The 14,471-nt window shown below is 40.8% G+C and overlaps 1 protein-coding gene across 1 annotated transcript in view; it reads right to left on the bottom strand.

Moving 5' to 3' along the window:
- The window catches only part of TTBK1 (tau tubulin kinase 1), a gene marked incomplete at both ends in the record, with an annotated part of 77,411 nt that overhangs the window by 34,993 nt on the left and 27,947 nt on the right, over nt 1–14,471 (bottom strand). Inside the window, 3 exons of the mRNA XM_079532886.1 lie at nt 4,771–4,896; nt 5,552–5,644; nt 8,125–8,190. Coding sequence (XP_079389012.1) covers nt 4,771–4,896; nt 5,552–5,644; nt 8,125–8,190 — 285 coding nt within the window. The remainder of the gene's footprint in view (nt 1–4,770; nt 4,897–5,551; nt 5,645–8,124; nt 8,191–14,471) is intronic.

Here is a 14,471-nt window from a genome sequence, read left to right as displayed (position 1 = left end):
CCTGAAGAAAGTTCAAAGCTTTATAAGAAGGAAAGTGGAGGGCACAGCACAGTTTCAACACCAACCTCAAAAGGGGTGATTCTCTCACTGTTTAGGATTGGTTTGGCTTCACCTTAAATACTGCGTGCAGTTCTGGGTTCCACAATATGAAAAGGCTGTTAAGGTCCTTGAAAGAGCTCAGAGGAGGGCAAGAAAGCTGCTAACAGGAAGGCATACCCTATAAAGAGAGGCTGAGGACATTTGGGTTGCCCAGTCTGGGGAAGAGGAGGTGAAGAGGGAGATGCCAGGCTCTGCTCCTGGAAACCAATGGCAGAAAAGGAACAGCACAGAGCTGCATCAGGGCAAGGTCAGACTGGGCAACAGGAAACATTTCTGTACCATGAGAGTGGTCAGCCACCGTATCAGCCTCAATGGTTGATGCCCCAGTCAGTGATCAAGAACCTTATGGATAATGCTCTTACTAGTACATTAACTTTTGGATAGCTCTGAAACTATCCAAAGCAGCTGGACTTTATGATCTGTGTAGGTTCTTTCCAATGAAACCATTCTTTTCTAACCACTGCTTTCAGAAGTCATGCAAAGAGTTACTATATGTAGGGTTCCTCTGTCTGCGTGCAAGATACCACCAGGAATCAGAGTAGCCTCCACAGTCACTGCAGGCCTCCCACACTGAGTTTCTTTCTGCTAAGAAGGAAGATGACAAGTGATCCCTCGGTTATGCTGGATTTCAGCTAAGGGGTGCAGCGAGAGCCTCAAGCAGGAGATGCTACATATACAGAAGGCTGAAATTCAATAGCTTTGATTAGCAAGGGATTTCAGACAGTCCAATCTGTATTCAAAGCATTGCTAACCTTGAAATCAGATCCAGTTTCAAAGTCAGATCAGAGAGAAGTCAACAAAGAAAGTTGCTTTTCCTGACTACCTCCACCTTGGTTATCACTTTCACCCCATCCTGGATGCTCTTATTGAGGCAACTGCAAATGTAATCGCACCTTTCTCCAATGTTTAGAGAAATATTTCCCTTTTGAACAGATGTATATACATCAGCCTGCAATCTGTATTTATCATACAGACACAACAGACTGTATATAATGGAAGGACAGAAGGAGAGAACAGCAGTCTCCATCTGAGACTGGTCCTCTCCATGACCACAGAAGTTGTTTCCTACCTGAGGGCCTCTGCAGATACTGTCCTTAGAGTTCATTTTGAGAAACACAGACAGTGGGAGAGGGCTCTCTCATGCTCTTTGCATACCTCAGAGCTCTCTATCCTGAGGCTCCATCTTCAGCCAGGCCCAGCTAAAGGAGGGCAGAACTTCCCCAGAAGAACTCAGATAACAACATTTCTCTTCAAGGTGAGAAAGATTCCCTGGCTAGGTGCTAAAATAGGAAGTGGTAAGGACTGTAGTAATGCTGGGTGCATAAAAAGAGGATTTCAATCATTGTGTGGGAGCAGTTGCCTAAGTGCATGGTCAGGAGGTGCAGAAAGCACTCAGAGCTTGTAGGGGAAAGACAGAAGCGTGGTTAAGGCAAAGGGAGACAAACGTTGCCTAACACACAGAGAAAAAAAAAATCACATAGGGACAAAGGCACAGGGAGAAAAATTACAGAACTGGAAGAATTCACACAGACAAAAAGCCACAAGTTAGATTAAGGGGGAGTTGGAGGGAGAGAAGTACAGCTGAAAGGTAAGTAGTGTAAGTTTCTCTTTTTTTTTTTTTTTTTTAAACCCAATAAAAACCCAACAATATGGAGAAGGGATGGTATGGGGAAAAAAAGGCAAGGATGACTGATTTGAAGTATCCACATAACCTTCTACCCCTAAAACATTGTTCCTGTAATGTTGATAAAAATCATGCATAAATAGCAGATGCAGTTGCTTTTTCTTTCATGTGTGCTGCAAGATGGTGGTGAGGGCTACAGGTGTTTTATCACTCTACAGATATTTTACCACTCTCCCCTTCCTGCTGGCATTTGCCTATGTAGACAATTCCAGATGCTGAGAGCAGCTAAGCTGAAGATAAAGACTGTAGACTTCATCGAATGGACAGCTGAGAGCAAGAAGCACACAGCAGCAGTCAAGCCCCATGCATCTCTCTTCAGTTACAGAGGATCAAGAAGAGAGGGACTGACCCAATATGGCTCTTCTTACACCCATGTTTTGCTTGGCCTCTTAATAAAGCCAAAAGCATCCTACGATATGCAGCATTCTGTAAAGCCAGAAGACATACATCAGGAGAAGGCAGAGAGACAATACATCAACTTCCAGACAGTGAAGAAGAAAGGAGCAGATAGAATGATCTGGTAATTGGAGGCTCACACGCAGAGTTTATGCATCATTCCCCACTTCAAAATGATGGAGGTGAGAGGAAGGATTCTACCAGAACTTCATGCTACTGGATCGAAGGTGTGGAAAGATTTCCTTCTGTGCAACTAAATAGTTTTGAATTGCAAAGCTACACCATGGAGGTCTACAAGACCTAGGAGAGGAGGTAGGGACCCAGTGCTCACAGTTCTGTCCACGATGTAAAGTCTCTTAAGAAAGGCACTTGCAACTAGCAGGTGGCAAGTTTAGAATAAGCAGAAAGATGTAGCCCTTCAAGCAGTAAGCACTTAAGCCATGGATCATTTCTGTCACACAACATGGTGGATGCTAAAGGGTTACATAAGTCCAGGATGAGACAGGACAAGTTGAAGAAACACAGATTCATTGAGGACTACAAGAAGCAGACATATTTGGATGGGGTGACTCTTAAGCCTCAAAGGTCCCTGATTTTCAAGCTTGGAGAGTTTTCTGGAAAAAACATCACTGAATGATTGTTCTTTTATTATCTTCCAACACCCAGTACTGTTGGAGACATGCTACAAGGCCAGAAAAACACCATCTCCAATCAAAGCAGTTGGACTTTCACAGAAATTTCTCTCAGAGACTAACCTGGAGACTGACCAGAACTGAACAGCTACAAAACCAAGCTTGTCCAGCTGTTGGACAGCCTTCAGAATCCTGATCCTTACCAGGTGATTAGTAAGTATACATTAAATTGAAATATATTCAAAAGTTAAGGAGAGAAACAGTAACATTAAATTATATTCATACATATTTTATTCTGTTTCCTTATTTCTGATCATTCCACATTGTAAATAAACCACGACTTCATATCTGAATAGACATCTTTGCCCAGTTCCTTAACTTTTTTGAGAGCCTGCTACTGGCATCAAACTCAGATGCCATCTGATATGCCTTTACATTTTTCTCAGTAATAAAACCAGATAAAAGAATGCAAAGGACATCTCTGAAGCTGAGATGTTTGGAGAATTTGCTGGCTGGATTATGCCTCCAGTCAAGCTAGAAGAATCACTGTTCGGTGCTGAGCTGCAGGTGCCAGATTTTTGTGGAGAGTTCTTTTTGTAGGCTTCCTTCCAGAGCTGCACCTGCAAGAAGCTGAGGGCAAAGAGGCAATTCACAGCTTCAAGACAAATCCCCAACTGAGAAAAAGCTGTTCATGATTTGGAGTGCACTAAAATGGTCCGGAAAAATCCCCTTTCACTTCTATCTCAAGGATGGCTTTTCAATACAGTACGGTTATTTTACACTGGAATAGAACGATAGGAGGATATAGATTCAAAAGGAGCTTTGAAGATCACTAATCCAGCCATCTGCTCAAACCAGGGCTAATTACAAAGTCAGATCTGGTGCCTCAGGGTCTTGGTTCGATTGACTTCTGGAAATCTCTAAGGATGGAGACTGTCTAAGTATCTGATCCACACATAACAACCCTCATTCTGATTTTTCCCCTAGAACTAAGCCCAATATCCCTAGATGTGACTTCCGCTTGCTGCTTCTCACTGTATGCCTCTGAGAAAAATCTGCCTCTCTGCCTCTCTTCTCCCTGCAGCCCCTGACAATAGTGGAAAACAGTGATTAGATCTCCTCTTGCCCTTTCTAGAGATCTAAAGAAACCCAGCCCCCTCAGCCTCTTCTCAGTCCACCATCACTGCTTTCCAGCTCCCCACTTCGGTTGCGAATGTTACACTTCCACTGTACTATCCAGAAGGTGTCTGGTTTTTATTCCCAAATAAACCTAAAAGAAAAGAGTTGTGGTTGCTATGCTGAATAAGTCCATAGCTAACATACAAAAGCACATCTTCCCACTCATCAGCAGGAACAGTCACTCACATAAGACTACACAGGTTTGCTAATAAAATCATGTTTTCATCGCTTTGGCTTTAATGTGGAAAGCACTGTGACAAAAAAGGGAAACAGAGTCAAGCTGCTTCGGTTACATTGTGTTAGTTAACTACTGTAATTGATCACATACAAGCTAATAGCAAACGCTGCATGGGAGAAAAAATGTTAAGATGAATGTTAAAGAAAGATCCTCAAGAGTTAAGGCTCACATGGATCTGCAAGAAACTAAAAGGGTTGGTGTGCACCATTTAGCTGGTGGCAGAGGCTCTTTGCAGTTTGACAAGCTGCACTAAAATTTTGCCATGCTTGGACTATCTCACAACCTTTGTGCTTTAATGCAAACTGCTGCTTTGGGAAAAGCTTTCTGTTCTGGAGTAAAGGGATTATTTTGGGCTGAGCGGGCAAGAAGGAGAAGAAATTTTTGAGATGCTGAAGGATGGTACAGAATGTAAGGATCCTTTCCTCCTGGTTCTAGGAAGGTGTTCATCAGTCAGATATAAACATATGTCTGGAAAAATTGGAAAAAGCAAATACCAATCCACTGTGTCATGCATTAGTGTGGCAACAAAGACAGGCTCCTACCTGATAGTCTGGCTTGGTGAAGTAGTCTAAGCTTGCAATATGATCCAGAAAAAGGTGGAACTCTGAAGGCATGTGTTTTAACAGCATTCGATGTTCGTACTTTTCTTTTATCATGCCAACTTGCTCCTGGAAAACATAAAATATCTCAGATCCAAGAATCATGGCATCATATTCAGACTTCCTCTGTCTTACAATTCCTGAAACACTGTCCAGTCTTGTCATTCCCAAAACACAGGTGATTCATAGAAGTAGCATTTTGGCTAGACACTTTGTTTTGATATCCCTACCACAGGAAGGTAGATCACTGCAGAAAAAGGCCAAAGGAGAATCCTAAGTCAGAAACACTCTTCAGAAGCTGTCCCTTTAGCAGAATCTACTGCACAGGTAACATATTTCTTCCCAGGGACTTTGTTCTCAAGCATGAATTATTTTCATTGTAACATGAACAGTTACTCAATTCTCCAGTTGCAATTCCCATTTGGCTTGCATTCCATGCCAGTGTTATCCTTACTCCTTTCTAAAGGCTCTGGTTTTTTTGTAAAAAGGACAGCTCATATTCAGCCTTTCCACTTTTGTTATTTGCTTTGTAAGATCAAAATTGCTTGATCCAATATGATTAACAACGTGCATCCCAAATAAGGCAAACTGCACACTGGCGTGTGACAGAACACAAAAGCAGATCAGCATCCAGCAGCAAGATCTGATGAAAAACAGGAATAGTACGAGTGCTATTAACAAAAAGGGAGCACCCCGTCTCAAGTATAGATGCTAAGTTTCTTACCTTATCTTTGATCTTTCTCCATGGAAGCTGACCAACTGCAAACTCCACCAACATGTAGAAGAGGGACCACAGATCATCATGCCTACCCATCTCCTGGAGAAAAGAGAGACGAAGACTGAGGAGCAAAGTTCCATGCTGCTCAGTGGTCCAGATGTGCTCTCCAGATGAGCTACCTCATTTTAAAAAGCAGGGAGAGAAGTCATACTTCCCATTACATGATTAAAGAAGCCAGATTAAAGATTTATGATGCAAAATCAAGCATTTACTAAACTGGGCAATGTCAACACAGTCGCCTGAATAACTTCATTTGTTTTACTTTTGAACACATTGCGGAACAGTTTTCCACAGGATTCTCCTTCACTTAGCATACAGAATATTTATTAAGAGGATATAGAACAAACCAGATAAAGAAAAAAAAACCAAACAGTGTAGAGAAAGTCTTCTTTATCATTGTTTTTAAGTAAAGTACCATTCCAACTCTTTTCAAAAGACAGCATTTACTCAAGGGCTTTTTTTTAAAACTCCCATAATCAAGAACCACAACAATTTCCAGATTCTCCCCATACCATCCTCCTCCTGGCCTAGCAAATGGGAAATTGAGACATAAAGCACATGAATTTGTTTTTGGTGCTCAACATACAATATCCAGACTACGATCTCTCAGAGCAGCGTGCATTAAGCAGCAATGTCTGTGTCTAAATAGAATTTCAGCTGATGTCAGCTACAGCTGAAAATTCCCAAAATCATACTTCAGTTTTATCAGTATCCATCAGAAAACATTACGGCATTCAGCTGCCCACCCTGTATCACTCTTTCCACCTTTGGCAATGAATGACGTCTTACAGCCAGTAACCTCCCCTCGTAAAACAACCTGAATCTTCCTCATAAGTCTTATTTTTAATGATATATCCTACAGATTTATTTTTAATAAAGCCACATGCAGACAACTGCTAAGGGACAGAAGAAAGCATAACTAACACCCATCTGAATTAATACAACTCAGACCTTTGTTCCTCACCAGAAGGATGGTGTTTCAAAGTAACGTATTTTGAATTTTTAAGTCCTGTTCTCAGAAAAAAAACAACTGTTTTTCCTAAAGCTTTTCTGAAAGTTCAGCTGCTGGCAGATTCCTCCTCCTCATTTTCAAACTTAAGGAATTTACAGGTAGCTACAAAGAGACTCTAAGAATAGTGAGCTCTGGGCCATGCTAATTACAGAAGTACTTTGTAAGTAGGAATAGAATTCTCTGACATATCAAAGGAATCTGAAGAACCACGTCCCCCAGAAGCCCAGAGTAAACTATTTGGAAAAAGCTTTATCTTTATTTATTTCCTAATTATGGGGGGCTTTGTTTTCAGTATGGCCCTCTATCACAAATACTTTCCAGCACATGCTAGAAAAATGAGAATCAGGAAAGATTATATACCACAAAGACAATATATCTTAGTTTGCACCAGCTCAGGCACTTGTAGGACCCCTTTGCAAGCAGAAAACTAAAGCAGATGGTTGTTTTTTTTTCCTCCAACCCCTATGTTTTTATATATACCTGTGTGTTGGTACATACATATGTAAAACACATATACATATATGTATGTATGTACGCTGTGTATAGCAAATACTCTTTCAGATGAAAGTTCAAGTGCCAGGATCACTATGGGAAAAGGTATGGGAATATGGTGCTTACGACAAGGGCAGAGGATGAGGTGAATAAAAATATTCTTTAGGTAACAGCATCCTGCTAGACCTATTTATTATAGGTCTGCAAATGGCTGAGCCACTGACTCAGTCTGTTATAACAAGACTGCAAGCAAAAACTCCAAGATGACTTCCGCCACGTATAGAATACTGCAATGATTAGAACCATCAATATTATGAATATTAATGTATTCAATACCAATTTACATTTACAAACACACTGTCTCAAAAAGTGACAGCAGTTAGGATGCTGGAAAGCTGGAGGAGGGCTGATAATTCTCATCTGGCAAGCACTTTGCAGCAGGACCAGAGGACTTATAGTTCACTTCTACATAGGAAGCATTACTGACATAGGACAAGAATGTTTTGAGAAAAATGGTGGATGAGATTTCTGGAAGTGTTCAGAATGAAACATGTCAGATCCTCTGGAAATAATGGTTATCTTCAGGAAAAAAAAAGTAAACTTGAGTTCCACTAAGTAACTTTTCACCTGAGGACATGCAGCTAAAATCCAAAATTCCAGGGGGAAAATGGATGTGAGGACCTGGCACTCGTCTCACAGTCAAGTAGTGTTGGAAATTAGTGAGCAGGCTGTAAGGTAACACTGGTAACTGCATCAGTGGGAATTTTTTCCTCTTAATCAGTGTCCAATAATGCAATAATGAAAATCATGAAGTTTACCAACTTGAGAGGATTCAATAACTGAATCATAATTTTGATTTTACAGAAAACACTCTTGACATCCTAATGGAATTCAGATGATTTACTTACATAGGCTACAAAGCAGAACTCACAGCTTTTAAGCCTGTGCTCCCGAGAACAATTTCCTGGGGAGAAATAAACTCGTGTTTAACCCTTCATAGCCCAGAAATACTCACTCGGTTTTTATGTGCATTCACTGAAGCGTAACGGACCGTTCCTCGAAAACCAGCAACGTTGCGAGGCTGACGGGAGACAACAGAAACATTTCAGAAAGAGCAGATTACTAAATCCTACATGCAGCTACCTGCTGAGAACTTATATATTCACCTTACTGACCCAAGGGATACAAAGCTCTCATCTGCTCTAGCGGCCACCTGTGTAGCATTCTGAGATTCTGCATTTCCATAAAAGCTTATTTTACACAGAAGGAAAAGTTACAACAGGGATAGGTTAGAACAGCAGTAGTAGAAAGAGATAAGAATATTTTCCGGGATTATAACTTCCCTTTTAAGCCCCAGGTCAAGGAAAAAGCTAGTACAGAAACGCTAGTGCAAAACTCAGAATAACAACAGCAAAGCAAAGTTTGAGGGCAGCCTGCTCAGGACAAGAACAAGAATCCCCTGACATGTGTACAACTTTGCTGACACTGTTTGTCAACATGATTTTTTTTATATTATTTTTTTTTTTACTCCTCACCAGTTTCTCCCCAGTACGTTTAGTTTTTCTTGCTCTGATTCTCTTGATTTTCACGTCCCCTTGGAGGTGAAGGCTTGATAAAGGTACTCTGGGAAAAAGGCAGCCCTCCTCTGACTTTTATTTGGAGCTGGAGGGGCTGAGCAACACCCCCAACTCTTTCCAATGCCGTCTCTACAAGGACATTACTTTTCACAGTGTGACTTCCTTTATTCTGAAAAAAACTGCATTTAAATAATGACATCTGGCAAATTCTTTCAGCTTAGCTAGAAGGCCCAGAGTTAGCAGCAGAGCTTTCAAAATTCATGTGGCAAAATCAGGTTCAGGCACCTTAAAGCTAAGCCTAGGCAAAGCACTAAGTGTTGAAAATGATGCTAAGTGAGATGCTATTCTTGCAGAAATCTGAGCACCAATACCCATTCTGTTGGGATAAGCTGTCCCACTTAGGTCAGTTGATTTCTGTTTGTTTTTCACCTGTGCCTATGCTTTCAGACTGAAGCCTAAAACTGTGCTTTTATTTAGGACACTTATGTCAGTTTAAGTGCATACAAGTCAATTATTTCCTTCTGGATACAGGAAAGCTCTACATTTCAAAACTCTCACAAAGAGTAAAAATTGGAGCATGTTTTAAACAAGATCATCAACACCATGCTGCTAATATGAACCTGAATAGCATGCATAATGCAGCTCTGCAGTTACAGTGACTCCAAACAAAAAGTCACATTTCACAAGCAGAACCCATACACACCTGCCACACACTTAACACAGCATATAATCTTGCAGTTCAACAGCTTGAACTGTAAGCTACTTATTCAGCACTGGTAATATTCAAGATATGATTTTCATGACCATATATCTGTTCCTCCCAGAGCATACATTTAGGATGCCTACTGACAAATTACTGCAAAATACCTTTCAGTATGCACTGAATTCACCAATACAGGTTTCTGAAAAGCAGAATGCTTGTCACTGAACAATATGTTGGAATCACTCTTTACCACAGTTCTGACCTCTACATAGCTGACCTCTATAGGACAGCTGTCCTGAAGAGGACATTCATTCCTCTTTGCCATTGCGAGTGGAAATTCCTCATGAGCTATAAAATAACAGTATATTAGGAATTGTTCATAATAGTCACAATTCCAGTGTATAATCTATAATGCTTTCAGAACAAATATCGTTCAATTTCTGTAGCACAGGGAAGATCGTCTTTTATGTGCTATTCCTACTTAGATGTCCTCAGATATCAAATGTAGATCTATATGCATGGAGCCAAGTATCACGTGCTGATTTCAGTATGGCTGGCAATATCTCTGAAAATATTACTTAGATCAATACTTACTGTTAGTAACAGAGTACTCTCTTTAATTATATCTATTCCAAAACCAGCTCCCAGGCAGTTTGCAGGTTTGTTCTTTTCTTTCAGAATGGAAACAAATGCTCACCCATCATTTAACCAAGCTTCTACCCAGCAACTGCTATGAAACAGTTCACAAGCCAGACCTGCAGCTGAATCCAATAAGCTCTCTCCCCAGTCCTCTCTGATTTGCTGCCTGCAGGAGATCACTGCAAGACTTCGCAATTGTTTTGACAGGATGTTCAGAACTTTAAACAAAATAGATAAACGTTATGTATGTTAACAATTTTTTCCTCCTAAAGGCTTTCCCTCCACATTTAACCCTGCCAGTCACGAGACAATTAGTTTTGTTTTTCAACTGGGTCACTAAATACTGCAATCAAATGTTCCCATGACTGGGGAAAGCAGGAGATAACTTATTTTCCATCCAAACAGTAAGTGCTCCTGCCTGCCCAACTGCTGACTTATCTTCTGAATTCATCAATATTAGTTCTTCTGATCTCTTTGCATACCTCACTTCTTCCTGTTTAAAAAAAAAAAACGAAACACATCTCACCACCACATTGCCCAGCAGTGAAGAATGGCCTGGATAAAGCATCCCAGCTGTCCAGAGCTCTCCACACCAGACACAGAACTGAAATTCTGCAAGTTCTGACAGACTGTGGAATCGTGTATAGCATAACTGACAAAAATCCTCCAACTACCAGGAAAATAAGAAGCTAACAAGCTGATGACTTTTTAAAATTTTTTCCCACATCAGTATTATTATGAAAAACGTTATTCATGATAAAGCATGTCCCCTGAATTCAGATTGTGTGCAAAAGTAATTCATTACACAGAGCTGTCAGGGAGATGACAGAGATATGAAGTACATTGCAGTGTCTCAGAAGTTAGGTTTAAAATGAGTTTTAGCTTAGGATAATATATTAGACTGGTTCCACAAGGAAAAAAATTACACTGTGTTCCTTTCAATATATGGGCAATGTACTACAACATAGACAACTGACAGCATCATGTATGAAGGCTGCTCCAAAAGTAATGGCTCCTATTTTATTACATTGTCCCATGACACCAGAGGTAAATGTTGCTGGTATGGCAGTAGAGGTTGAACATTCCCACCAATGTCCCACTACATTTTGTCGCCACGGGACAGATTGTGTCTGACATGGAAGTGTGTATGAAGCAGGGGTGGAACTGAATCCCCCCACATGGAAAAAATGGCACCCACATTCAGTCACTGCTTGCTTCACATTTAAAGAGACCAAACAGTGGCTGTGAGCACAGGCACGTGTGTTTAAGCAGTGACAACGGTGATTTGAAAAATAAACCACTTTTTGGATGGCCATGCCCAGCTGTCACACAACAAAATGAAGGTCTTGATCAGTTCATCCATGTGAACTGATAGATTACAACCAGGGAACTGCACATGGATCTGAATATCGGCTTTAATGTACTAGAAATGATGGTGACAACATAGGAATATCACAGAACTTTGCACCAGGCAGGCACAATGAACGCTCACACAGGAACAGAAACAACACTGCGTATAGTTTGTCAGCACCTATTGAAACGAGGCTGAAGATTAGAGTTTTCTGAATTAGCGCATTACCACGCATTAGCGTGGTGAAACATGGTGTCACCACCAGAGTCAAAACAGCAGTCCACAGGGTGGCAACATGTGAACTCCTCATTGAGGAAAAAGTTCAAGACAGCCCCAGCAGCTAAGGTCATGTGCAGCGTATTTTGTGATAGGAAAGTGATGATCCTCCTGAGTTTCCTGGAACCTTGACAAACTATCAAGTTGTAATGCTGATTATGCTGATTAAACTGAAGGTTTGAACTTCCAGGATCAGGCCAGTAAAGAAGGCAATCTTTCTCTTCCAACACAATAATGTCAGGCCCCGTACCAATCTGAAGACGATGGAGAACAGTTTGGCTGGACTATCCTACCACAGCCACCCACAGTACAGTCTGGATTTGGTGCCTTCTGACTTCCATCTGTTCAGTTCAATTAAAGATGAACAACATGGACAACATTTTCCTAGCAATGACATTGTCATAACAGCTGTGAAACAGTGGTGCAGATTTTTATGAGCATGAATTGCAGGCTCTTGGTCACTTGCAAAGGTATGTAGGTGGTGACCTTGTTGAAAAAAACAATGCTTTGCAGCTGAGAGTTTTGTGTTATATTTTCCTTTGTGTCTGTTGTAGTTTCCATTAGGAAAGAAGTAGGAGACATTACTTTCAGAGTAACCCATGTACAAAGTGGGTACATTTTCCCAAATTGTGTCCTCCTTTGCACCCGTGAACATTTCCTCATTCTGCATTTTAAACACTTCTGACCACCTGTATTAAAAGGGCCAATACTGTCTCCCTTATGATTCAAATTAAATTTACCTTTCTCGTAAATGCTCCCTTTAATTCAGGAACATTCCTATTTCATCATGAACCAGAATCTTTGCTTCTTACACTACCTTTCTTCCTACACATTAAAACTTTTTCTCTCATCTCATTGTTCTGTAGATTGCTAACTTTGAAGGCCCTGATCTCCATCTCCATTCCTAATAACTTACATTTGGATGCCAGTACTTTCCTCCTGCTGTTTCTTACTCCTGCGGTATTCTAATAGAACATGACTACTGGTTCCTCCCCAGCCTGTGCAAACATCTCATGAGACCCACCACCTTCGCCTCTGGCAGGACTGTTGTCATCTAGGATCAGTTAATCAGTCATGGAAATAGGAAAGGGATTTCCAACAGTAAGAAAATGAAAGGAAAGCTAGCGCAGACCAGAGAGAAGAGGCTAAGGGGAGGAAGGAAGTGTCACAGATCACAGGAAGCACTTGGAGATGTATCTTGGACTGAAATAACTTGCTGGAAAAGTTGGAGTAAAAAGAAAAAAAAAAGGAAACCTTAAATAAACAAAAAGCCAGCATCCTGGTAAGTACAAGGGATTTTCTACTTCCATTGGTTAGGCCTAAAAGGAGACACAGTGATTTGAACCTCCACATCTACTGTGGAGTCAAATTCCGCATCTTTTGCATACATTTTGAGATACTAATTTAAACAGTACTACACTGCAGAATTATTAATGACAGCAGCATAGTTTGTCCAACAGGGAGTTAGAAATGAATAAACAGAAAAATCTGGAGTCAAAAGTGTCAGATGAGAGAACTCCCCTCCCTTTGCCTCTGAAGCCACAAGAGTGACAAAACCACGGTCTCTGGTACCACCCATCTGCCAACCCCTTAAGCAAAACCCCAAGTGCTCTAGGTTTCTGCAGCACATTTAGATAGCTGTCATGGTCCTGCTGAAAAGCAAACATATCATGAGGGGAAAAAAATAAAACCAGGTGTAATCAGACTTCCATATACAACAAAAGAGCAAAACAAAATGAAAACCCAGAAGCATGATGATGGCTCACTCACAACTCATAGCAGAGATGGTTACGAGCAGCGGATGGGAAGCCAACGCATCAAACACAGCCTCAAAAGAAGAGCTCAAAAGAACTGTAAAACAGAGAGAAACCCAAAGAAAAACATGATAAAAAAAACAACAAAATGAGGAAAAAAACAAATTAAAAAACAATTCAATATTGCATCCATTCAGAAACCTGGGCATTTTGCTTAGCTGTTGTCATCCCCCATCATCCTCTCATAGCTGCTGCCTCCATGGCGTATGTGGTTCCAATTAGACACAGAACTTTCAGTGCGGTTTAAGAGAGCTCTGTAAGTAGTGAGAGGAGTCCCTCTAGAGAGGGACTTCTCCCTGATTATTCCTGATCATAAGTATAAAATACAAATTCAAGAGCAGAGATGCTTACAGCCTAACCGCAGACCAGTCATATGGTCCTACAGTGATTTTCCTTCCTAAAATTATCTGATACCTAAACCTCCTCTCCTCCCACAATCCAACTGGCATAGTAACCAGCATGCAGGTTTGCCCTTAATGCATCTCCTATCCTCTCCACCCAGTGCAAATTCTAATATTAGTGTCTTATTTTCTATAAATGAAGAAAAATCCCCTTGCCTGATTATTTACGAGTTTCCACCCAAATTTTCTAGTTATTTCTACAGCCACCACCTTACTTTTTTTTCCTTCCCTCACCAGCGTTCTTACTATCACTACTTTGCCAACATCACAGGTTTTAAAGCTGTCAACTTGAGGCAACTTCCCTTTTCCCAGGCTTGCTGCAGCACCCCATCTAGAAAGCTAGATCTCTGCTGGCTGTGGTGAGAAGCACAAAGGTGGTTTGTAAGAGGGCAGAATGAATGTCAATATTGCTTTTAGGCCATGTGAGCAGACACTTTATCTTAAGGTCTGATTTGCATAGTATAAAAATGCAAAGACCACTCTGATCAGAGGCAAGAGCTAATAGTATATTGAAACACAACTCAGTAAAGTGAAAAAAAAAACCTTGGCTGAGAGTTGTATATTCCAACAGAAAACAATTAATCAAAAGCCAACAACCCAA

The sequence above is a fragment of the Tetrao urogallus genome, assembly GCF_951394365.1.
Source record: "Tetrao urogallus genome assembly, chromosome: 2".
NCBI classification, from domain to species: domain Eukaryota; kingdom Metazoa; phylum Chordata; class Aves; order Galliformes; family Phasianidae; genus Tetrao; species Tetrao urogallus.
This window is presented reverse-complemented; position numbering and strand designations above follow the sequence as displayed.